Raw genomic sequence first — 21,989 nt, 5'->3', positions numbered from 1 at the left:
AAATCCGCGAAGTAGCGTCCAATTAACATAAACAGGTAAAAAAAAAAAAATTTTTTTTAAGTCCGCAAACGGTCTGCGAGAAGCTGCAAAACAACAGCGAGTCACATAGAGCAACATATACAGTACTATACTCCATGTATATGTATAAAAAAAAAATTTTTTTTTATATGTTTGAAAAAATCCGAGATGCACTGAACCCGCGATAAACGAACCGCGAAGTAGCGAGGGATCACTGTACAGTCCACGTAGCTCCTGTTGGGGATCTAAAAGTATACACATGATGCATGTTGTTTGAAAAGAGAGGTTTGCTTCTATCGCCCACCCACCCTGTGCTCTAGGCAAAGTTTTTCACTCTCCTTGAGGGTCTCTTTAAATTTGCTGAATTTTTAATGTGTTTCAGTGAACCCAAAATGAAGAGTTCCTGTTTACCTTTGTTTTCTCAACTTGATTTCATAATAAACAGATTGATATCTTAGTGTGTCCTTGCTTCATGTTATTCCTTGTCATTTGTGGGCAACTAGTAAGTTACAAGAAAGCATTTTGTGAAGTATTTTTGCATGCTCCAAATATTACAATATTCATGAAGGCACACATGGGCCTGCGGTTTTGATTTTTACCTCGCTTTAATGTCATGTGCCTATTAAAACGGCAATGTGAAAGTGCCTCATGACTTGATAGTGTGATGAAATGTTACAATGAAGTTGGGAGTTTAGGTACTTACCACTAAGGCTGCTACTAACCGTCAAATTCCCCGGATGTGAGAGAGGCCCGCAGGCATACGAAGGCTCTCATAAATTTAAGTGCAGACAAAACTTCAGATGTCTACTCTCTCTCGGATTAAGTATGTGCGTATATAGTGCAACTCCGCCACATCCAATGTGGCGACGACATATGGGCGGGGGGAACTCCGTCTGTCGATACGCAATTTACGTATATGGCACATGCGCAGTATCGTCACCTAAGAACAGCCTTTTCTATGCTGCGCGTCTAACGACTAGCACCCAAACGAGGTAAGGCCTGTCGGTATCGAGTGGTAAAAGTGCGTTTTAGCCTGGAGCTGGCTTTTATTGTGTGTCGCAGATGCACCCAAAACACCCTCTAACATATTATTTAACCTTCACGTTGACTAGACTGGTTATAATTTGTGTGTTTAGTGTCCCCTTTTCGCCCTCCTTCCAATCTCGTGTGCCGCATGTTGCTAGTTGAGGTAGTTTAGCATTAGCCTTACAGCGACAACTTTTCTCTCTTCCTGCCCCAAAAGGACGTTTTCTCGGTTTCGTTTGTTATTTACATGTGCCAAATGTTGCTGGTTTTAATTTTCTTCCCTAACGAAGCCTAGTGAACTTCAGCCAAGTGACAATTTAAATGGTAAAATCTAAAAAGGGTCGACCAAAAGCGCGAGTTGCTGGTGTTTTATCGGTCCAGTTTTCTCCTTGAAAGATGTAATCGGGATCAAAGAGAATACAATAACAGACTTGCAATTTGTAGTCAAATATTTTATTGTTTGGCTATCAAACCAACCTTCTCCCGCAATTTCTTACTCTCTGAACTGTGCATTTACATCTATATTTAAAAATACATGGAATATAAATACATTTGTACATCAGGGATTAAACTGTTTTCTTTTTACCTAATGTAGTCTGCTACAGTTATCATGTATAATCATAGTTTGACCCAATTAAATTGCAGCCTCTCTTCTTAGGATCAAGATGCAGCTCTTCCTGCGTGCCCAGAACACTCACACCCTTGAGGTGACCGGTCAGGAAACTGTGGGACAAATTAAGGTAGAAATAAATAAATGCAAGTCACACTGTTGGATCGCATGGTTATATTTTGTGATACTGGGCAACAATAGATTGTTTTGCCACACGTCAGGCTCACGTCCAGACTCTGGAGGGTCTCCTCGTGGAGGATCAGGTGGTGCTGCTCGCAGGTTGCCCCTTGGAAGATGATGCCTCACTTGCATCGTGCGGCATTTCTGAGCACTGCACCTTGGAGGTCGCCGGCAGGCTCCTGGGAGGTCACTGTTGAAATATTTGACGTTGCAGCAGTGAGCCCCCTGCCATTTTTTTTTTTAACCGTTTTCCCCTGGTTTCTAGGTAAGGTCCACGGCTCTCTGGCCCGTGCTGGAAAAGTGAGAGGCCAGACCCCCAAGGTGAGGATTGTTTCCAGAATATACACCACAAAAAAAAAAATTATCACTTGAATTCACCCTTTGTATAGCCAAATTTGAGTGTTTGTTTGGTTGTACAATGCTAGTTATAAGCCATGAAATGTTTCTGTAAAGCATGAAAGATGGATAACAATATTTTATTGTTAAAATGAAATTCAGGGCTACTATATCAGGACTGTGAACGGATGACATTTCTGAAATGTGATGTTCGGAACAACTTTACGAGTCTTGCATTTGGCTTGTTTTTGTGTGGCAGGTGGATAAGCAGGAGAAGAAGAAGAAGAAGACTGGCCGCGCCAAGCGTCGCATCCAGTACAACCGACGCTTCGTCAATGTGGTGCCCACCTTTGGCAAGAAGAAGGGACCCAATGCCAACTCCTAAGAAGAGTGCGTGATGACCATACCGAGCCGTTTTGGCACAGTTCAAATGTTTTCCTGCTGTGAATAAAACGTTAAAACTCGGCACACCGTAATGGAGCGTTCGTCTTCTGGAGCAACGCTTGGTGGGTCACGGTAGAATATTAGGCAAGAACTAGTTAGTATGCATCCCTTAGACATCTTTATCAGATAGGATTTGGTTCAGTCGACCTAAATGTGTATGTAAGGAAAAAATAAAACGACAGTCTTGTTTGTAAAAGTTAAATTTTATGCAAACAAAAAGATATTTCGGGTGTGCAGGGAATTACATTGACAACGAAATGGTTACGTAGTTTGGATTCCCGGTTACCAACGTTCATCTTTAATCCACAGCCACCAGCTCCACCTCAAAGATCAGCTTGGCGTTGGGTGGAATTCTGGAGAAAAAAAAGTTAAGGAGCAGACGGGCAGTAAAATACATGTCAATGTACTTTTACCTGTGTACATGCTTGACAAAACTAGTAATTTTCGAGGCATGTTGAGGCCTCCCAAAACACGTAGAGGTCCTTTTTGAGACTTTTTCAAGCATCACATTGCGTTAAGACCCATCCTCCCAATTTCTAATGACTTCACATCTACTTCCCAAAAAAGATACTTGGATTCTGGGAGGCCCTTCTTCCCATACGCCCACTCAGGTTCGATCTCCAGGCGGGCCGTCTCGCCCTTGCTCATGGTCAACAAGCCCTCGTCCCACTATGGGAATGCGACAACGTTAAATATAAAAGACAAAAAGGGGAGAACAGCAACGGGAATAACACACATACCCCTCGGATGACTCTGCCCATGCCCACTTTGAAGCTCAGCGGCTTGGTTTGCTTTTTCTTTCTGGCCGCTGCGGAGATCACAAAGCAAGGAGGTCTGGTTGGTCGCATAGCAAAGTCAACATGAACGGCGACCGAGTGCAGATAAGCACCTGAGGGGATGTTGGTGTCAAAGACGGTGCCGTCCTCCAGCGTCCCCGTGTACCAACAGCTCACCGTGTTGCCTTTTTTCGGGAAGTTGGTCTTGTCGCCTTTCTTCAGTGTTGCTTTGGTAAACTTGGGCGGACCCTGAAGGGAAGCAAAACCTGCACTTACGATAATTGTACAGAAAATTACCCTGCAAGTGCCTGGGTCTTTACCTCATCCACAACTTCAACCTTGACCTCTTTGGGCTTCTCATCGATTTTGACTGCTTTCACCTGCTTGGTCACTTCTTCCACCGGCTCTGTGCCTTTAAACCTCTACAAAATACCGAGTAGAATGAGTTTTTTTCCCCCCAAAGAGCGGTGCGCATTTCATATGCATCCAAACGCGCGTCAGTGTGACGTCACTCACGTTACTGGCAAACAGCTCGTTGTAGGCGACAATGAGCTGTTCCTTCTTGGCCGTTTTTGCCACGTTCTTGATATTTCCCAGCAATCTGTGCTCGTTGAGAAACTAAACACAGAATAAGGTGTTATTTGAGAAAACGGGAGGTTATATGTGAAATGCAGGAGCCGCTTTGTTTGCAAACAGTGATTTCCGCCCCCATGTGGGGCTGCACAGGCTACACTGCATCACGCGAATGAGGCATATTCTCGTCAAAATGCAATTTTAAAACGACAACTGCGGCTTCTGAATACTCAACTGACAGACGTACCGAGTGCGCCGCATTGTCCTGAATGAACTTGATCAGGTCTTTTTTGGGCAAATCGTCACTTTTAAGCTGCTCGTCGTTCCACTCACGTACTGGCTCGTCCGCCATTTTGAGTGGACAGCCTGTGAACTTTGACCTAGGTAATGAAAATTAAAAGAAAAACACACACAAAAAAAACGACATATTCTTCAAAAAATTACATTACATTACTATACAAAGACTCACACCGAGGTGATATATATATTACAAAATTGAAAAAAAAGTAATCGGGGATTCAGGAAGTACACAACCGGCTGAAATACTGATTCTGCCATCTAGCGGCTAATTAAGTACAATGTATGGAGAGAAATATGTCTTTATAGTATTTGCAATCAATCAAAAATGTCATTTAAATAAATCAACACAAAAAACGGATTGCAAACAAAAATAAGTGTATTTTTTTAAAGAAAGATTTGCAATATTTCGAAGAATGTTTGTTTTGATTTGATCATGGAAACATGTTTAACGAAGTGTGTCACATAATTAGCATCAGAGATGTCTTCAAAGTTGTTAGCAGTAAGTTGGGTACAGTGTTTACCTGTAGGCGCCATAGTTTTTGATCACCAACAAAATTAGAGAGGTTTCTTTCAAAAGTATACATAAAATGTACCCTGCAAAACATTTGGTGAAAAGATTTCAAGTCGATATTGACACCTGTTTTTTTTTATTTTCCTCAGCTTCTCCTGAAACTCTATTACATATTTGTTGGCATTGTGAGCTCACGATGAAACTATGAATGAAAATGAAAACAAATATCTGTAAGGGATAACTTCAGCCTCAATATCAAGATCACAATTAAAATGTACGAATTTGGATGATATCTTGTTGGGATATTATTTATAATTTCAGTACAGTATTGAGGACAGCCAATCGTTGATCTGGTACCTGCATCGTCACCTGGTCATTGTTTATTTTTCGTCTATCGTCTCACGTGACTTTCTGTGACCACCCAGTGCGCATGACAGTTGGTCTGAAATGCACATGCGTCGTCCGCAATATCCGGGGCCTTAGACAAGGATGAGCGGCGATTTTCAAGATGGCGGCGGAGGGAGGAGGGAAGGAGACGAACGAGATTAAAACGCAATTCACCACCCGGGAAGGCGTCTACAAGCTCCTCACGCACTCCGAGTACAGCCGCCCTAATCGGGTACCCTTCAACTCGCAGGGATCCAACCCCGTAAGGGTCTCCTTCGTCAACGTCAACGACCAGTCGGGCAATGGCGACAGGATCTGCTTCAATGTGGGCCGGGAGCTCTACTTTTATATCTACAAAGGTGTGAGAAAGGTAAACAACGTTGACAGTAGCTGGTATTGAACGCGTTGGCTCTGGAGCAACCGCAACGGCTCGGCGTCTCCGGTCCATCTCCGCTCTCGACCCGGCTGGTGTCGCATATTGTCCGGACGAGGCCATGGAGCGTCCAACTATTTTTGACGCTAATTAGCAACTCTCGCTAATATAATCGCCACAGTTGTTCAACACTTAAAGTGAGCTCGTCTCACTGTGGGACTTTCTCAACAGTTATGAGTGACCGCCATGCCGCGAATGCTATGTTTATATTTGACATGTTTGCAGAGAATGAGATGACGGCATGACGCGATTGCCGAAATGTCAGGTGGTTACTCTCAACCTTGAGGTCAAAAGTGAGAGTGGTAGTTGTAGTGACGTCACGTTGCGTTCATGTCACCTCATGTGAGCGACAAAAATATGAGCGTTTGCCTACTTATCGGTCTCAGCTTTTGAACAGTAATCCAACATCCCTGCTCTAAAAACAAATTAAATCGAACTGAATTTAATTGACGACATGGGTTTCCTTGTCAGTCCGTTTCTTGTTTCAGGAAGAGGCTTTAAAGAAAAAAGGTTTTAGTTGAATCTCTCGTGCTTTTCAGGCCGCCGACCTGAGCAAGCCCATCGACAAGCGGCTATACAAAGGCACGCAGCCCACGTGCCACGACTTCAACCCGCTCACGGCCACCGCCGAGAGCGTCTCGCTGCTGGTGGGCTTCTCGGCGGGCCAGGTGCAGCTCATCGACCCGATCAAGAAGGAGACGAGCAAGCTCTTCAATGAAGAGGTGGGATTTGAAAATTGCATTGTACTTCATGACGATGTTGATTTGCGTTGGATAAATTGTTCGGTATTAGCGAGAAAAGGGTGGTCCTTGACAACTGCTCCTTCGCCTCCCCAGAGACTGATCGACAAGTCGCGCGTGACGTGCGTGCGCTGGGTCCCCGGTTCCGAGAGCCTCTTTTTGGTGGCCCATTCGAGCGGCTCCATGTACCTGTACAATGTGGAGAACACGTGCGGCACGGCGGCGCCCCACTACCAGCTCCTCAAGCAAGGGGACAACTACGCCGTGCACACCTGCAAGAGCAAGTCGGGCCGCAACCCTTTACTGCGCTGGACGGTGGGCGACGGCGCGCTCAACGAGTTCGCCTTCTCCCCGGATGGTAAGTTCCTGGCGTGCGCCAGCCAGGACGGCTACCTGCGGGTGTTCGGCTTCGACGCCGCCGAGCTGCACGGCACCATGAAGAGCTACTTTGGCGGTTTGCTTTGCGTGTGCTGGAGCCCCGATGGGCGTTACATTGTGGCCGGCGGCGAGGACGACCTGGTGACGGTGTGGTCGTTCTCGGACTGCAGGGTGATCGCTCGGGGACATGGACACAAGTCGTGGGTGAGCGTGGTGGCCTTCGACCACTGCACTGCCAGCGTGGAGGACGGCATCGATGGCGAGCCCCCCGCCGAGTTTAGCGGCAGCGACGAGGACTTCTACGAGCATATTCACTTTAGCGCAGGAAGGGATCGGGCCAACAGCACCCACTCCCGACTTTCCAAGAGAAACTCCACGGACAGTCGGCCTGTCAGCGTGACGTACCGATTTGGGTCCGTTGGTCAGGATACCCAGTTGTGTCTGTGGGACCTCAGCGAGGACATACTCTTCCCTCACCTCCCTTTGTCTCGGACGAGGACTCACACTAACGTCATGAATGCCGCCAGCCCGCCGGCGACGGCGGCAAACATTATTTTCACTTCCGGCACCAATGGCAAAGACAGCGTTAGCAATAGCAGCACCGGCGGCAACACGCCAAACTCCCTCCCGGGGACGCTGCCTCGCTCCAACAGCTTACCGCAGTCCTCCATCCCGGCCGGCGGCAGCGGCGGTGGCGGCAGCACCCCCAACAGTCACACGGGCAGCAGCAGCAGCAGCAGTAGCACCGCCGCACCCACCAAGGGCGGCGGCAGCGGCAGCATCCTCGACAGCGCCCTGATCGCCGCCGGCGTGGGCAAGTTCGCCACGCTGTCGCTGCACGAGGCGCGCAAGGAGCGCTCCGAAAAAGAGCACAAGCGCATGCTCAGCGCCGGCCATATCGGCAGCAAGAGCGGCGACAAGCTCAGCCAGCTGGGCGCCTCGCGGGCGGCCGGCACCAAGGGCGACAACGCTAAGACGTTGGGCACGGCGCTGTGCCCGCGCATGGAGGACGTGCCGCTGCTGGAGCCGCTGGTGTGCAAGAAGATCGCCCATGAGAGACTGACGGTGTTGATCTTCCTGGAGGACTGCCTGGTCACGGCTTGCCAGGAGGGCTTCGTTTGCACGTGGGCCAGGCCTGGGAAAGTGGTGAGTGACGGGTCACGTGATGAGAATACCCTCGTGAATTTTTGTTCGCTCTCACACCCGCCGTTTTGTCTGTGGCGCGTGTCTCCGCAGGGACTGCTATCGTCTCAAAACAACCCCGCCAACTCGCCCAGTGGAACCGTAGTATAACCACCCCCCCCTCCCAACATCCACAGAGGTGGTGGGTGATGATCAATACGTGGTGGGCGGCGGAACCGTGCCGCCTTGAGTCTGCAGTGAAATGGGTGCTATTTGACAAAGGGGCGAGGAGCTTTAAGGTTTTTATAGGAAGGGCTGACTGGTTCACTGTTCATCCGACGGCGGCGGCGGCTCTTATCAGGCCTCGCCGTCGTCTCGTTGGGGCGTTCTCCCATTTTCTTGATTTTATGTGATGGGCCTCGAAAAGGGATCAATATTTTCAAGTGGCTGCATATCCTCCGCTAATGGAGGTACGACTTCCTTAAATCACACAAAGTGTATTTGCACAAATTCCTCCCTGGTGTGTGTGTGTGTGTGTGTGTGTGTGTGTGTGTGTGTGTGTGTGTGTGTGTGTGTGTGTGCGCGTGTGTTTTTAATCCTCGCAGAAGAACACAAGCAGATTTTGAAAGCACTTGGCTCGTCGGCGCCCTTTGTCTCCCACGTTGGATGCTGCAATCGCGTTCATTTTATTATTATTTCGGAAAACGATGTTTGCACTTAACAGGTTGTTTTGTTTTTTTTCAAAGAGGGCAGATGTACTTTTTTGGGCGGGGGAGGGGGTGTTAAATAGAAGTAAAACTTTATACCTATTGTTAATTTTAATATTGTTTTCCACATGACATGGGCTCTGTATTATATGTAAATATTGTAATGATTTATGGAGATGATGAACAGTTGAAAGAGCCTCTTTTTTTTTTTTTTTTTTTTTTTAGGACAAAAAAATAGAGCCTATTTCTAATACAGAAAATCTAATATGAAAATGAAAATCTTGAATATGCAGATTTTTTTTCTCCCCCATTTCCGTTGTACATAAAGAGAATTCAGGGGTATTTGTTTTTTTTTTTTTTTTTTTTTTTTTACCGCAACGTTTGGTGTTATAATTATAGGAGATGCTTTTATCTTAACGGCAAGTGGCAAACGCTCTTGTTCAGCCATCATGCCGAGCTCAGGTGAAATTGCAGAAACGCGCGCTGGCCTATTGTGTGAATCGACTCCCAAGCTAACAACTCCTCTTTAGTGTGAGCGGCGTGCATACGATGATGATGGTGATTGAAATATTTTTTTAAAAGCAACACTGTGTTTGATTCACGCGAGAGCTGGACAGTGCGTGAGGATGTTTTTTTTTTTTTTTTTTCCCCATCTACCGCCCACAGGTAGAGAGACTGTGAGGTTTTGAACAGTGGCAGCCTTTTTCCTCCATGTGACGCCTATTAAAATGTTTGACAGACTATAACCACAACTCTGTCTATATTCTTTTCTCCCAAAAATAGAGTTACATCATCGATCACCAATTATTGGGCATCTCATTTCCAAATTCGGGCAATCTTGCCGCATCAAGCCAGGAGTTACGGGCGCATCTCTCGCGAGCTCACGCACCTTAAATCCACCTTGCTCCCATGCTCAAAAACGATGTAAGCCGACCCGTCGACGTTCATCGAGTTATCTTCAAGGCGTAACGGCTGCGCAAGCGAGAGATACGACAAACCTGACTTAAAAATAAAGACAAACGATCTGTCATGAGGCAAAAATCCCAATGTTCAACTTTATTTTTTTTGGGGGGGACAGTCTTTTGAAACAGGCAATAAGTCCACATAGATTTTTATTTTTCAAAGGCCTTCTTCTTCATTGAGGATGCAAAAAAGAGGACGATATATGATATTGTAGCAATTAAGGTCACTGTAATCGCACATAACTCTTGCAAAGTTCGTGATCCCTGATGTCCCCCCACCCCCCGTTCTTCACATGCGGGGCCACGCCTCCGGCCCCGTTGGACGGCAGCCGCTTGGTGATCAAGAGATTCTTGGGGAACAGCTGGTTGCCGCTGCCCTGCAGGATGTTCTCGATCTTGCTCTTCTGGCTGGCCGGCATGCAGGCGGTCTTCTTGTGGTGCATGCCGCAGTCGCCGGCGTGGAAGACGCGAGGCGCCTCGCTGGCCATCACCTTCCAGTAGGACGGCAGGCAGGACACGGTCAGGTGCTGCAGGGACCAGTCCCAGTTGTAGTCGTCGTAGGTGCAGAACGTGTCCGTGCAGCCGAGCAGCTTCTGGTAGGTGTCCCGACTCAGCGCCATGCCCATGTTGTGCTCGGTGGACTTCCAGGCCTTCACCTCGACCTTGTTGGCTTTGCTGGAGTAGGCGATGTGGCTGTAGCTCCCCAGTGACAGGATGTCGCAGTCGCTACAGTGCTCTCGTTTTAGCGCCGACATCAGCTTCAGCACGTGGATAAAGTCCGGGGACAGGAAGTGGTCCTCCTCGATCAGCAGCACCAAACCGCCGTGGTCCCGGAGGACGTGCACTCGATCCCACGTAAAGTGTAACTTCCACCACCAGTGGTGCTTGGTCTGGGAGAACTTGGCCTCGCGGTAGTGCCCGAACGAGTCCGGGTACTCCGCATTGATGCACCCCAACTTTAAGGCCTCTTTTTTGGGAATGTCCCTCGGACAGTCCCTCGGGTCGTTGCCGGGAAACTCCTGCGGGTACAGCTGGATGCTGAACGGGAAGAAGATCTGCAGGACCTGGCAGAAGTCCACCGAGTTCACCACGTTGTTAATCTCGGGGGACCAGTAGTCATGGCTGAATATCAGCAGTATGCTTTCCACGCCACGGGCCCCGCGCAAGCTGTCCACCAGCAGCTTCAAGTAATCGGGCCGGTTGTGGACCTGGACCACCACCACCAGGTCGTCCTTCTGCCGCGCCGCTTGAAACTTCTCCTGATTTCTTATCGTCTGGTCAAAATTGAGCTGGAAAACGATGCCGCGGTACACCAGCGTCGCGTTATCCACATTGGGCTTGGCTTTGTTTTCTTTGTCTTTTATTTTTTCCAGGCGCGTCTGGTTCAGCGGCGCGACGGGAACCCGGCTCACGCCGACCGTGGCTTGCAACCGGACGTGGTCGTCAAGGCTATTTCTGCTCGTGCTAACGCCACTACTTCTCTTCGCCAGGGCCTCCACCTCCGCTTCCTTTGGGAACGGCTCAATCTTCTTCTGCCGCGCGCTGGTCCACAACGCCAGCCCGCAGATGACAACCACCACAGTCAGTATCATCACCTTTCTTTTGTAGATCCGGAATCTCATTGTAGGGGATCGGGCTCTCGGAGGGAGGAGGGGAAAGAAAACAGATTGTAGGAGGGTGGTTGCGATGGTGGAAAAGGTGCAGAGAGGCTAATTGCTGGAAACATGGATCCTGCTCCACTGCCACTGACGGGTGGGGAATAGCCAAGAAAGCGCAACAGTTGCTGGGAAGCAGCGAGGTTCTCGTGACCATGAATTGCCTGAATGAAACACAAATCAATACATCAAGTTAGCGCTGAACTGTAGTATTTGAACCGTTCCTGAATTTCAATTGTTCCGGACAAAAATGTTGGTTGACCAGCGTTCTGCAGGTGTTCCATCCAAGAACCCGAGTTTGCATTTGATATTTATTGGTAAGTAGGTCATAAGATGACGTTGCGCAATAACTCTGCAAACCCCATTCCTACCCCCCTTTTTCGCTCTTAATAGCCCGTGAGATGCATATAATTGGATTAACTGGTCAGGCTGATTTTGGACGGCATTTTTGTCATTTGACTCCAATAGAATCTAACTTAAAGAGCGAACCAATTTTACTTTGCTTGACCACATCACTGCTTCTCAAATGATATAATTCTAACTATGATTTAATATCTAATCAGAGGGCACTTGACATGACACTATGTGTGTTTATTGTCTTATTTTCATTTCCTCTTGAAACCCACTTTTACCTACTGCACAAGTAAAGCAAAATATTCAAACGCATATAATCCCCGTGGAGCCCTAAAACGTTCTCTCTACCGTCGTAGTAGACACTGAACCGCAGCATGCTAGCACTAAGTTAGCAACGGCTAGCAACTCCGTCCTTCAAAACAGTACCGTCGGAAAAATAAATGCCACACCCGCGTTCATCGGGCCGGTTACCTGAAGTCAAAGCGCCCCACCGTTCACTTCAGGAGAGAAACGTCGGTTCGTCCGTGTCCCATTTCCGCTCCATCCCTCCCGAGGAGCTGCATGGAAGAAGCAGCTAACGGCTCATGATGGGAAAATGTCCAATTTGGGGACCATACCGTCGCACTGCGCTCATTCGCTCAACAGGGGGCGCTCGCTGTACAATAATAATTAGAATAATAGTACTGTAATAGCAAAGCACTCTGACAGAAACCATGACTGCTAAGTCATAAATGTATTTAAAATGAATCGTTTTTAATTGGGGGAAAAAGAAATCCATTTAAATTCAGAAAATCCCATAAATTCATTTTAAGCTTCGCTGATTCTGCTTATCACCAAAAGAACACAATACGACAGTAAAGCTCGGTGCTGGCAAAATCATGCTTTGGGGCTTTTGTTCTTCGTCCATGTAGATGTAATTATGACCAATTCCAAATACCAGTCATTGTAATGCGTTGAAATCATTTTATACGTTGCTTCCTATTTTCATGCTGGATGTACTTTCTATAAGGTCATCCGACCACTCGATGGCGCCCAACCTGACTGCTCACTGAAACCGGATCCGGAAAATTTCATTGGCGCACGCGCAGACCTCTGTCTTCCTTTCCGACGCTCGAGCGAAAAGAGACAAGATGGGCCACCAACAGCTCTATTGGAGTCACCCCAGAAAATTTGGACAGGGATCCCGATCCTGGTTTGTGTTTTTACAATTTCGCCGTGTCCGTACTTAATTCTCGTCTGATAATAGTTTGGCGCGGTTTCCACTTCCCTTGTATGTAAAAAAATGCCATCAAACGCGCACCGCATGGAGACTCGTCGGTAATGAACATGGCGGCGGATTGATGCCCGATGCCTCCGACTATCCGAGGCTAGCATCTTAAAATCGCTTTTAAAACGTAACAGAACTACAACAGAAGTATGCGATCTACGCATACTATTTAATTTGAAACACGGATGCACGTGTAGAAAAATACAAAGATTGGGGAAACAAAGGCTCAAAATCCCGTAATTAAAAATGGAGACACATCTATTTGATTGCAAAGTAAAATAAAATACAAACTGTATTATATACGCTAATTTACACAACGTGGTTTCACGCAAATGAAAACCACACAATTTAGTTTCTCTTTTACTCTTGTTTTTATGCTCGTATTTATTTCAGTTTTAACAAGCGTATTTTGAAAACGTCAGGACTCAAACGTACAATGAATACTCAAGCACAGTTGCCAGTAAAAAAAAAAAAAAAATCAACAAATAAAAACCTTGGTTACCATCACTTCACAATTCCCCATAAATTCATACAAACGTGTGTGTAAAACCCCTTCGGCTGTTGAACTGTTGCTTCAGTCAGTTGTTAAAGTATGCTTAACAGTACATTGTTTTTAAAATTTCCACTTGTTTCCAACAGCCGGGTTTGCTCGAACAGACACGGCCTGATCCGTAAATACGGACTCAACATGTGCCGCCAGTGCTTCCGGCAGTACGCCAAGGACATCGGCTTCGTTAAGGCAAGTCGCATCTTAACCTTTTTACTGCCCGTAAATGTTTGTTTTTGTTGTTGCTGAAGCACCTGAACTCCGTAAATGAACTAGTAAATGATTCTGTGAGTGTCTGTTGCCAATTTTTCTTATATCTCCATTTTACTCCTCCACAGCTGGATTAAATGTCACGATGCGCAAAGACGTCTGCCAACTGTTACCTGGAAGGCTGGATGAATGGGTTGTTCGAGACAAATGCTGCAAATAAATGTTGTTTTTCCCCAATTGGAATAATGTGTTTCATTCAATGATGAGAATATGTTTATGAACTTGACTGGTCACAACAGAGGTTATGGGTATGACAATCTGTCTTTATGAAGATGCTGAGTAATTTTTATAATCAGGGTTTTTCCTGTCTCAAATGTGGGCAGTGGTGTTGTCATTCCCAAAATTAGCCCAGTTGCTTGTGATGTATTTTGCTCAAACACCTTTTCCGTTTAGTATTTACTTGGATGCTTATTTTTGCTTTTTCTTAAAATATGCCACTTGAAAAGTTCCAGGACTGCTGACACCACAAATCTCAAATGCAACCTTTGAATTTTTTGCTTCAATATGGGCCAGAATGTCTACAAAGAGAGATCCTAAATTGTGGCACCGTAATTTCTCGCTGCCCGCGACACACTGAATCTCGCGACATTTCCTGGACGTGAAGAGCATCGCCGTGCTGAATCAACCTCACCCACCTGACGTGGCTCAGTGATCAACCCATCGGTAAACCTTGAACACTGTTTCACAACACACTTAAAAGACCAAAACCCTCCACTCCGTTTGATGATTATTTTAATGTTTTTTCTTTAATTTACTGGTTTTAAACCCACAAAATGGACACATTGGGAGCAGGATCGTTCGAGTCCTGCGTTACAGCTGGCTTGATGAGCTGCTAATTTGGTTCGGGTGTCTTGCACCTGGACGAGATGGAAAACAGCGGCCATTAATAATTCCGGTTAAATCCGTAAGTTCCTCCGTTTCGTGTGTTTTAAGTACATGACAAATTGTGAAATAAAGACGTGAACCGGAATTCGATGAACAAGTATTGGAAGTTCTGAAAAGAGCGGTTTGAGGCGTGACGGGAAGGGGAAAACACCACCGCCATCTGTTGGTCGAATGAAAAATTGGAAAACGCTGACAGCGCCGGTCTTATCCAGGTGGTCTAGTCTCGAGGAATTAATGAGGTCCAACGTAGTTTTGCTTTCGAGAACGAGTCTTGTCATGGTGGCGTGGCCGTCGACTGAAAACCAAGGTGAAACTTTTATCGTTATAATACAGCACTTTTCAGTGCTGCACCTGAGCACCAAATAGCTCCCCAACTGTCTTGACTCCTCAATGACCAACTTGCATGACAGTTGGATAAAACACGTATTTTTTTTTTGTATGCGTCTTCTTTGCAATTGGTAAACATTATGTTTGAGAAATGACGCTCTGGGGTTCTCTCCCAACATTGCAAACCTGCAACTGTTTGCTTTTCAGGTGTCGAGAAAGAGAAGAACGTGAACTAAATGACAGCTGAAATGACATCCAGCGAAAGTGCTCAAACCGAAGGCAAGTCCTCTCTATACTTTTCACATTTTAAAAATGTTTCCAGCTTTAATATCGTGTGTCATTCAATGCAGCCGCGTTGCAAATATCCGAAAAATACATTGAATAAATTATTTGAATACATTATCTAAACGTGTTCATTGGGCATAACAACGGACAGAGGTAGCATGTTGTCTTGAGCAAAAAGTAGCCCTTTAACGAACGTAACACTGAAACGTTTGTTAGTCATCACGCCAGATGTAACATTTTTCATTCTATAGGAGTTCCAGTGGACATCTGATGTAAATTCAATCTCAATATGACATAAAAATCCAATATTCAACATTAAATTAATGTTACGTGCCCTATTTCAAGGCGAAAATGTTTTGTTACATTTGAACCGCTAGGTGGCAGCAGCACCGCGTTGTTATCATTCCAGGCGAATACATCAATATTTCAGCAGGCTTATATTTTTATTTTTATTGATTTTAACTGCAGCAAACGCCCATTTTGTGCACCGTGTGGTCAATGCAACGTTTTAGTGATATTGAATCGGAACATTAACTTTCAGCATGACAATGAGCATGACAATGAGCAACCCTGATTCTCACTGACCTAAAAAAAAAAAAAAAAAAAAACCCTCTTGAATGAGAGGCCTATTTTGCCCAATACATTTAGCATTTTTTTTCTGCTCCGAAAATACACACTACAAATGACAAAAATATCACTCTGAAAGATGCCACAACTGGCTGCCTCTGTGTTCATTTTACGCTTCGTACCATCAGCGCCATTAGTGATCATCACAGTCGGCATGCGTACAGGCTGACCAGCGTATCACAAAATGTCTGCCATTAAATCTGTCATAATGGGTCCTTCGGAGGACCATTTTCCTCTCGTGGGATATTGAAGAGAGGAAAAAAAACTGCTCTGTAGAGGGGTCAGCATACTTTCCTCCGCTTTTGTCGCTTTCTAAAAAGAGAAACCGACCATGTTGTCATTGAAATACAGCCGTTCCCTGTTTTTCTGTACCTGACGACCAAAGCCGAAAATCCATAACGTAGGGAGGAATGTTTATTTATGTGTTTCTTTATTTTTAATTAATTTTTTATGTGTGTTCACTCACTTACTGAAACTTACTTACTCAATGTCATATGCCAAGTATCGGCGGCTGGCATCGGTGGCCTGCACGACAACCCGATACCTTCGAACAAGTTTGGTTTTGGCCCGCTCCTTGCCTACCCTGAAGCAAAATCAAACGGATTGTTGCCGTATAAGTAGACGTCCACCAGGTGGGCCCATGTAGGACAAACGGATGCGGGCCCCCAGCGGCAGCGGCCCCGCGGCCAAGGGGACGCCGGCCCTGTAAACACGCCCGCAATTCCCCGAGCCTTCTGCGTGATCCCGTCTGACATTTATGAATTAATAAAACGACAACAGAATGTCAGCGCGTCTATTTGTGGCTCAGCCCAGGGAGCGTTTCTGCGTGTCGCTGTGGACCGCAACTCAAAGCCGCCGGAGAGCGCCCATTGCACTCTCGTATGGTGCCCAATAACGCCCCCCCCCTCCCCCTCCAGACGAGGCCACGCTCACCAAATGGCCCGACATATCATGAACTACGTAGTTACTTACAAAACAAAAAAAAAAGAGCTCCTTTCTTCCCCCCACCGCTGTCGGTGGGCTCGCTATCATCCTCCCCCTCTTCTTCCTCCCCTTTTTCTTCCAGCAGGGTCAGGCAGAAGCTTCCGGAGAGTTTTACCGTGATTTGTCCTGACAGCCAGAGCTCCCCCCACCCCTTCACCCCCCCATTCCCGCTAGGTTCACACACGAGCGCCGCGTGTGTGTGCATGCCTGTGGCGATGTATGTGTGTATGCATGGGGCCAAAGAACATAGACTTGATTAACCTTCCCAACACGCACGCACGCACACACACACTGTGAAGTGCACTTCCGCTTACATTAAAAAAAAAAAAAAAAACATCCCCCCCAGTTCGTTTCATTAAGTGGATGTTGGGCAGGTGATTAAAAAAAGATTGATGAGCAACATAGCTTTTAGTTCCGAGTTCCTTGTTGGTGTTTTATTCATTTAAAAAAATGTGCATTTTTATTTTTGGGCCATTTTTTTCTTTTTTCCGTTTAGAAGCAAATTTAAGTTCTTTTTTTAAAAAAAAAAATTAATTTTGGAAGTTAAAAAATATCTATATTTTGTATGAGTATTTTTTTCTTTTACTTGCAAAAACAAATTTGTTGATTAAAAAAAATATTTTCAAAATTTTAGTTTTTGACTTTTGCAACATTGCGTTTGGAAGGTTCAAATTTTTTCCTCACTGTAGGGAACAAATTATTTAGACCTGGTGGATCTTGTCCGTAAACCTCAGCTGCCGTGACCTGTCACCAGTTTACCCTCATCAACAAGATTCCTTCACCGAACCAGATGATTGATTTCTAACAATTTGATTGACAGGTCCACTAGAAGTCATCAGTGATTTCCCCACGGGCCTCGGGTCGGACGTCGTTTGGAATCGATCAGACTCGGCGACAACAATGAGGTAGAAGACCACATTGCTTGCGGGGAATTGTTCAAAATCAATTGGCTACTTGAGAAAAATGAATGTTTGTATGTTTAGCAATATTTCCATTGCGCTTTCAGTCGCCTCTGTTGTGCTCATGCACAACAGAGGCTAATGTGATGACATGCCATGTCCTCGTTTGACTTGCCAAGTCTCCCCTTTGTTTTGTAATGACCGCGATTGATTTATTTTGTGCGCGCGCACACACGAACAATCTTCACCTGATTCTTTTCACTCTCAATATGTCAGTCTCCATCAGACGGGCTCCAAAAAGGAATTGTACCATTATTTGCTGGACGGGGAGGACTGAGGAGTGGGGGTGGTGGTGTATCATGTCTGGAATGTTTTTCTTCCTGTGCTGAACTTGCTTTTCTTTCTTGAAAAATTATATGCCGTCAAGTTTGAAATGACAACCTACTCTCAAAAAGTCACGAATAACCTTGGAATAATTATCTAAAATTTCCACCCCCCCAAAAAAATTGGACAACTTGGAATTCTTACCAGAAATAAAACAATAGGTTCAAACAGCTCTCATTTCCAATTCCAAGTGCATTAAAAGAAGTACACAAAAAAAAAAAAAAAATGTCGGGGAGCTGGTCAGAGTGCGAGTGATCCAATTGGCCATTTTTGAGTACGCCCGGACCGGTGTCCATGTTTGCTAATGAAGCTGACGGATGAGAAGAGAAGGCGCGCGTTGTTGTTGAGGCAGCGGAGATAACAACAGCTCAATCACAGAGCTGAGCGGAATGCTTAATTGTGGTCATTATTATAGCGAGGGCAAGCAGAAAGATAAGCTTCCACTCCCCCGAACGTAACTTCAAGAGCCTGGTGAGGCTTGATTTACATACGCAGTGCAGTCACGCTTACTTCTTGGTCAAAGAAGAAACATCGCGGAATGGTTGGTGTGATGGAAGTATGTTGAAGCGATACCTGTAATTTTTTTTTCAATATATACACCGTATTTTCCGCATTACAAGGCACACCTAAAAGCATTCCATTTTCGACAGTTCGCCTTAGAATCCGATGCGCCATATATAAGGATTAATATTCTGATATTAATTTTCTGTAAAGAGATTTTTTTTTCCAGTTGCAGCAGTTGTGAAAGCGGCATATAAATCAAGCTGTATTGAATTGTATTCCCTTTAACGTAGCTCCATCTAGTGGATGCAGAACGCAACTGCGGCCAGCCACTATTTTCGCTTCTTTTCAATGCGCCTTAGAATGCGGTGCGCCCTATATATGAAATATATGCCAGATTTATATCATGCCAAATACCGTCATCGCCTCGGCTCAATAGCGTCCATATTCTCCCCACCACTCAGCCAAAATACAACACCTCTGCGGCAAAATGACTTCATGAGTAGCGTCGTCCTCATCCGTAGCTCGCCTGCGTGGTAGGCGAACGACGTGCAAAAGGCAGGGCGCCGAGGCACAATAATGGACAAAATCTAGTTTCTTCTTTCACGTGTGCCAATTTGGAGCAATGGCGGCCTCCGGGTGCGTATTCGTCAAGGAGACAGTGAAGAGCACATCCATAAGGAAACTTCAACTATCCGCCCCCCCCACCTCATCCGCCGCCTGATGGATGGAGGTCCCCGAAGACACTCTCATACAGTATGGGCCAATTTACAGCTTACTCTCTCTGCGCTTGCAAGCAGGAGTGCTGACTGGCTGCTCCGGTTGCTCTGTGCGAAGACATATCTGCAGAAATGGCGATGTTGCGCTTAAAACGATAAACAGGGCAGGCCGTTAGTTTTCATCCATACGGGTTGTATATCTATAGTACCCATGATACCCAGTGTACCTAAATTATGATATTATATTTGCGTATCCTTATGGCCGACAGTCCACACTGGCACTGAATCACTGAAGTTCGGTTCGGGTTAATTAGAAGCACTTGAAACACTGAAAAGTCTCCTAGAATGTGTGAACTTTATTTGGGGTGAATCGGAAGGACTTGGTGGTCGGTGTGCGCTCCCTCCGTTTGAAGACAAGTTTGTATGTGATTGGTTCAGTTGGAAAGCACCCAGTCGTAAGTGGGTGTGCACACTTTTGCAACTCGGTTTTATATTTTTCCGCTTTCCCCTGTCTAGAATGTTTCGGTTTCTATCAATTTAGCCGCACAGGTGACAATTGGCCTCATTTTTGTTGTTGTTGCCAGAGTTAGCTTGAAAATGTAACTTTGTTACTTTTCTGATGACTTGCACTCAAAGTCATTTAATTTTCAAAGCAAAGTTACTCCAGTTGATACATTCAGCGGTTGGCGTCGCCGAAGCTCAGTTTCACTCTGCCGACGGGCAAAAGTTTGCAAAGCACCTTCAAAGGTTGGTTTTTGTTTTGTTTTGTGTTTTCGCAGTCAAAAACGCAAACTTGTCGTCTGATTACTTAATTGGAAAAAGTAACATGCAAGCTTAGTCGTTCAAGAATGCGCATCGTTGGCATTACTGACAGCCCTACACATAAATGTGGCATTTGACAGATTTCTTATTGCGTTGAATTTCACTTTATTATTATTATTATTATTATTATTTTTAGAATTGAATTTCTTGTTTATCTTTACAGTCACTGTTGGGGAGTCATAATCAGTGACGGGAGCAATGCATTAAAAGCAATTAGCGTCCGTATATGTTGCTCAATGTGACTCGCTGTTGTTTTGCCACAATACATCACGACGACAAGAAATACGCCGATCTGCTGCTCTCGTGTCCTCCTTCCGCCACAACTCATCTCCTTAGCGCGCAGACTTTATTTATTGGTCATTTGTCACAAGGTAAACAAAACCATCCCGGGTGGCGGCAAATTCACGCGTCGCCGCTCCGCCGCTGTGGCGACATACAAATGATGCCGTCTGCAGAGTTCACCGGCGGCTGATTGTTGGCTTTCAGGGAAACTTTTCTTTGGAATCGAGAGTCGTCGAACCCGTCCCGCCCTTTTCGGGAAATCGTTAATTTGCAAGTGGCGCACGGTGGCCGCACATCGCTCCACCTCGCCGCCCTGTCGCCACCAACAACTCTGCCCGCTCTTCATTTGCCTCATAAATAAACTCATTAACCGGCTCCGAACCGAAAATGTGAATCATCTCACAAGGTTTACGCACCTGGATTTGTGTATAAACAGATTAGCAGATGGGGGGGGAATGCGACATTTTCACACATTACATCCCGCTAGTCCTTCGCATGAATACCAATCAGTGCAGGTGACGGGATCGCGGCTGGCTTGGAATAACCGTGAAGAATGGGAGAGCAGATAGACCGTGACGGAAGATTCGCTCATCGGCGGCAAGTTTGAATCCGTTCTGAACAGATTATTTCAGGGCTTAATTATGAAAAAAACTGACCAACCAACCAACCAATAAAGCAATTGCTGCATAAACTGTCAAGTGGCAACCAACGATTTGAATGACCTCCAAAACAAGCAATCGAGGGACTGACCCCCCCCCAAAAAAAAAAAAACGGTACAATCAACCAACTAACTGGCCACCAACTGATCGGCCTCCCAACTACCGAATAGCCGCTCCCACCCCAAAAAAGCCCAACCGCACAGCAACCAGCCTATCATCTGACCAAACGACCAACCAAGTGACCGATCAAATCACGATGACCCACAAAAACAAAACAAGCATTCACCAAACCGACCAATAATCTGACTGAGCAACCAAGAAACTACCCAACCAAAAAAAAGTGACCACACAGCCAAGCATCCCAAAAACAAACAGTCTTAACTTGATTGAACCGAGTGACTATTCGACCGACCAAACGTTTCAGTTGAGGAGTGTTTCCCAAACGCTCGCTCGTACATCACATCGGATTCTGAATCATCGTGTCATATCCACCTGTACGTAGTTGATGGTAATTGCTTGTGCTTTTATTGCCGCGAGTCTCGCGTCAGCAAAGCAGCAGCTATCATAAATTAAAAAAAAAAAAGTCTGATATAGTTTGTTCAATCTCTAGTCGCTCGTGATTTGCTTTTTTTTTTTTTTTGCCCACTCAGCGAAAGCACCGCCTTTCACTTGCAGGCAAAAAAGAAAATAACCTCTGGGATTTCGATATCATAGCAGAAGCCAACGTAGCGCAAAACGACCAAAGAGAAGTGGGGTGCATTCATTTTTCTTTTCTTTTTTTTTTTTTTTTTTTTTTTTCCTGTAATCCGTTTGAACTGAGCTGTGTCTCTATTAGTGTTAAGACTCATTGCGGTGTGTGTGTGTGTGTGTGTGTGTGTGTGTGTGTGTCAGCGCAATAGTGTCAATAATAAAAGAGCCACAGTAGTGCTGCTCTTCAAATAAAGCATATATATTCTCTTTAATGGCCCGGCCTTTTATTGACTTTGGGCGCGCGCGGGGGGGGGGGGGGGGGGGGGGGG

The 21,989-nt window shown here is 45.8% G+C and overlaps 5 protein-coding genes across 7 annotated transcripts; 3 read left to right on the top strand and 2 right to left on the bottom strand.

Moving 5' to 3' along the window:
* The first annotated feature begins 902 nt into the window (after positions 1–902).
* faua (FAU ubiquitin like and ribosomal protein S30 fusion a) lies at positions 903–2,638 on the top strand. The gene is made up of 5 exons (XM_019895011.1): positions 903–1,010; positions 1,703–1,784; positions 1,876–2,020; positions 2,100–2,155; positions 2,430–2,638. The coding sequence occupies exons 2-5, from the start codon at positions 1,710–1,712 to the stop codon at positions 2,553–2,555; spliced, it is 402 nt and encodes a 133-aa protein (XP_019750570.1). The 5' UTR covers positions 903–1,010; positions 1,703–1,709; the 3' UTR covers positions 2,556–2,638.
* Positions 2,639–2,796: 158 nt separating this feature from the next.
* On the bottom strand, positions 2,797–4,346 carry fkbp3 (FKBP prolyl isomerase 3). Its single transcript, XM_019895010.1, has 7 exons — positions 4,211–4,346; positions 3,907–4,008; positions 3,711–3,812; positions 3,504–3,639; positions 3,355–3,422; positions 3,186–3,283; positions 2,797–2,967 (listed from the first exon to the last, which is right to left on the bottom strand). Exons 1-7 carry the CDS (start codon positions 4,313–4,315, stop codon positions 2,913–2,915), a joined length of 666 nt encoding a protein of 221 aa, XP_019750569.1. The 5' UTR covers positions 4,316–4,346; the 3' UTR covers positions 2,797–2,912.
* An 885-nt stretch (positions 4,347–5,231) lies between these two features.
* wdr20b (WD repeat domain 20b) lies at positions 5,232–8,186 on the top strand. 2 transcript variants are annotated; one of them, XM_019895038.1, is made up of 4 exons: positions 5,232–5,531; positions 6,134–6,316; positions 6,431–7,858; positions 7,949–8,186. In XM_019895038.1, the coding sequence occupies exons 1-4, from the start codon at positions 5,283–5,285 to the stop codon at positions 8,003–8,005; spliced, it is 1,917 nt and encodes a 638-aa protein (XP_019750597.1). In that variant the 5' UTR covers positions 5,232–5,282; the 3' UTR covers positions 8,006–8,186. The 2 variants fall into 2 exon arrangements, with proteins under 2 accessions (XP_019750597.1, XP_019750598.1); XM_019895039.1 differs by lacking the exon at positions 7,949–8,186 and having other exon boundaries at positions 5,233–5,531; positions 6,431–6,692; positions 6,883–6,981.
* A 1,380-nt stretch (positions 8,187–9,566) lies between these two features.
* On the bottom strand, positions 9,567–12,156 carry mgat2 (alpha-1,6-mannosyl-glycoprotein 2-beta-N-acetylglucosaminyltransferase). Of its 2 annotated transcripts, none has more exons than XM_019895040.1 (2): positions 11,984–12,156; positions 9,567–11,322 (listed from the first exon to the last, which is right to left on the bottom strand). In XM_019895040.1, exon 2 carries the CDS (start codon positions 11,123–11,125, stop codon positions 9,728–9,730), a length of 1,398 nt encoding a protein of 465 aa, XP_019750599.1. In that variant the 5' UTR covers positions 11,126–11,322; positions 11,984–12,156; the 3' UTR covers positions 9,567–9,727. The 2 variants fall into 2 exon arrangements, with proteins under 2 accessions (XP_019750599.1, XP_019750600.1); XM_019895041.1 differs by having other exon boundaries at positions 12,004–12,156.
* A 419-nt stretch (positions 12,157–12,575) lies between these two features.
* On the top strand, positions 12,576–13,773 carry rps29 (ribosomal protein S29). Its single transcript, XM_019894934.1, has 3 exons — positions 12,576–12,704; positions 13,419–13,518; positions 13,665–13,773. The coding sequence occupies exons 1-3, from the start codon at positions 12,643–12,645 to the stop codon at positions 13,671–13,673; spliced, it is 171 nt and encodes a 56-aa protein (XP_019750493.1). The 5' UTR covers positions 12,576–12,642; the 3' UTR covers positions 13,674–13,773.
* Positions 13,774–21,989: the final 8,216 nt, after the last annotated feature.

The sequence above is a fragment of the Hippocampus comes genome, unplaced genomic scaffold, assembly GCF_001891065.2.
Source record: "Hippocampus comes isolate QL1 unplaced genomic scaffold, H_comes_QL1_v1.1 scaffold8, whole genome shotgun sequence".
Classification (NCBI taxonomy): Eukaryota; Metazoa; Chordata; class Actinopteri; order Syngnathiformes; family Syngnathidae; genus Hippocampus; species Hippocampus comes.
Note: the sequence above shows the minus strand (reverse complement) of the source record. Positions and strands in the feature narration are given on the sequence as shown.

What these genes read in the sequence shown, in the direction of transcription:
- faua (XM_019895011.1), top strand. Translation starts at nt 1,710, where the DNA reads ATGCAGCTCTTCCTGCGTGCCCAGAACACTCACACCCTTGAGGTGACC. An exon ending in AAACTGTGGGACAAATTAAG is followed by an intron (nt 1,785 to 1,875) that starts GTAGAAATAAAT and finishes GCCACACGTCAG; the next exon opens with GCTCACGTCCAGACTCTGGA. An exon ending in CGCCGGCAGGCTCCTGGGAG is followed by an intron (nt 2,021 to 2,099) that starts GTCACTGTTGAA and finishes CCTGGTTTCTAG; the next exon opens with GTAAGGTCCACGGCTCTCTG.
- fkbp3 (XM_019895010.1), bottom strand. Translation starts at nt 4,315, where the DNA reads ATGGCGGACGAGCCAGTACGTGAGTGGAACGACGAGCAGCTTAAAAGT. An exon ending in ACGAGCTGTTTGCCAGTAAC is followed by an intron (nt 3,813 to 3,906) that starts GTGAGTGACGTC and finishes GGTATTTTGTAG; the next exon opens with AGGTTTAAAGGCACAGAGCC. An exon ending in TGGGCAGAGTCATCCGAGGG is followed by an intron (nt 3,284 to 3,354) that starts GTATGTGTGTTA and finishes GCATTCCCATAG; the next exon opens with TGGGACGAGGGCTTGTTGAC.
- wdr20b (XM_019895038.1), top strand. Translation starts at nt 5,283, where the DNA reads ATGGCGGCGGAGGGAGGAGGGAAGGAGACGAACGAGATTAAAACGCAA. An exon ending in GCAAGCTCTTCAATGAAGAG is followed by an intron (nt 6,317 to 6,430) that starts GTGGGATTTGAA and finishes TCGCCTCCCCAG; the next exon opens with AGACTGATCGACAAGTCGCG. An exon ending in GGGCCAGGCCTGGGAAAGTG is followed by an intron (nt 7,859 to 7,948) that starts GTGAGTGACGGG and finishes GTGTCTCCGCAG; the next exon opens with GGACTGCTATCGTCTCAAAA.
- mgat2 (XM_019895040.1), bottom strand. Translation starts at nt 11,125, where the DNA reads ATGAGATTCCGGATCTACAAAAGAAAGGTGATGATACTGACTGTGGTG.
- rps29 (XM_019894934.1), top strand. Translation starts at nt 12,643, where the DNA reads ATGGGCCACCAACAGCTCTATTGGAGTCACCCCAGAAAATTTGGACAG. An exon ending in GGACAGGGATCCCGATCCTG is followed by an intron (nt 12,705 to 13,418) that starts GTTTGTGTTTTT and finishes TGTTTCCAACAG; the next exon opens with CCGGGTTTGCTCGAACAGAC.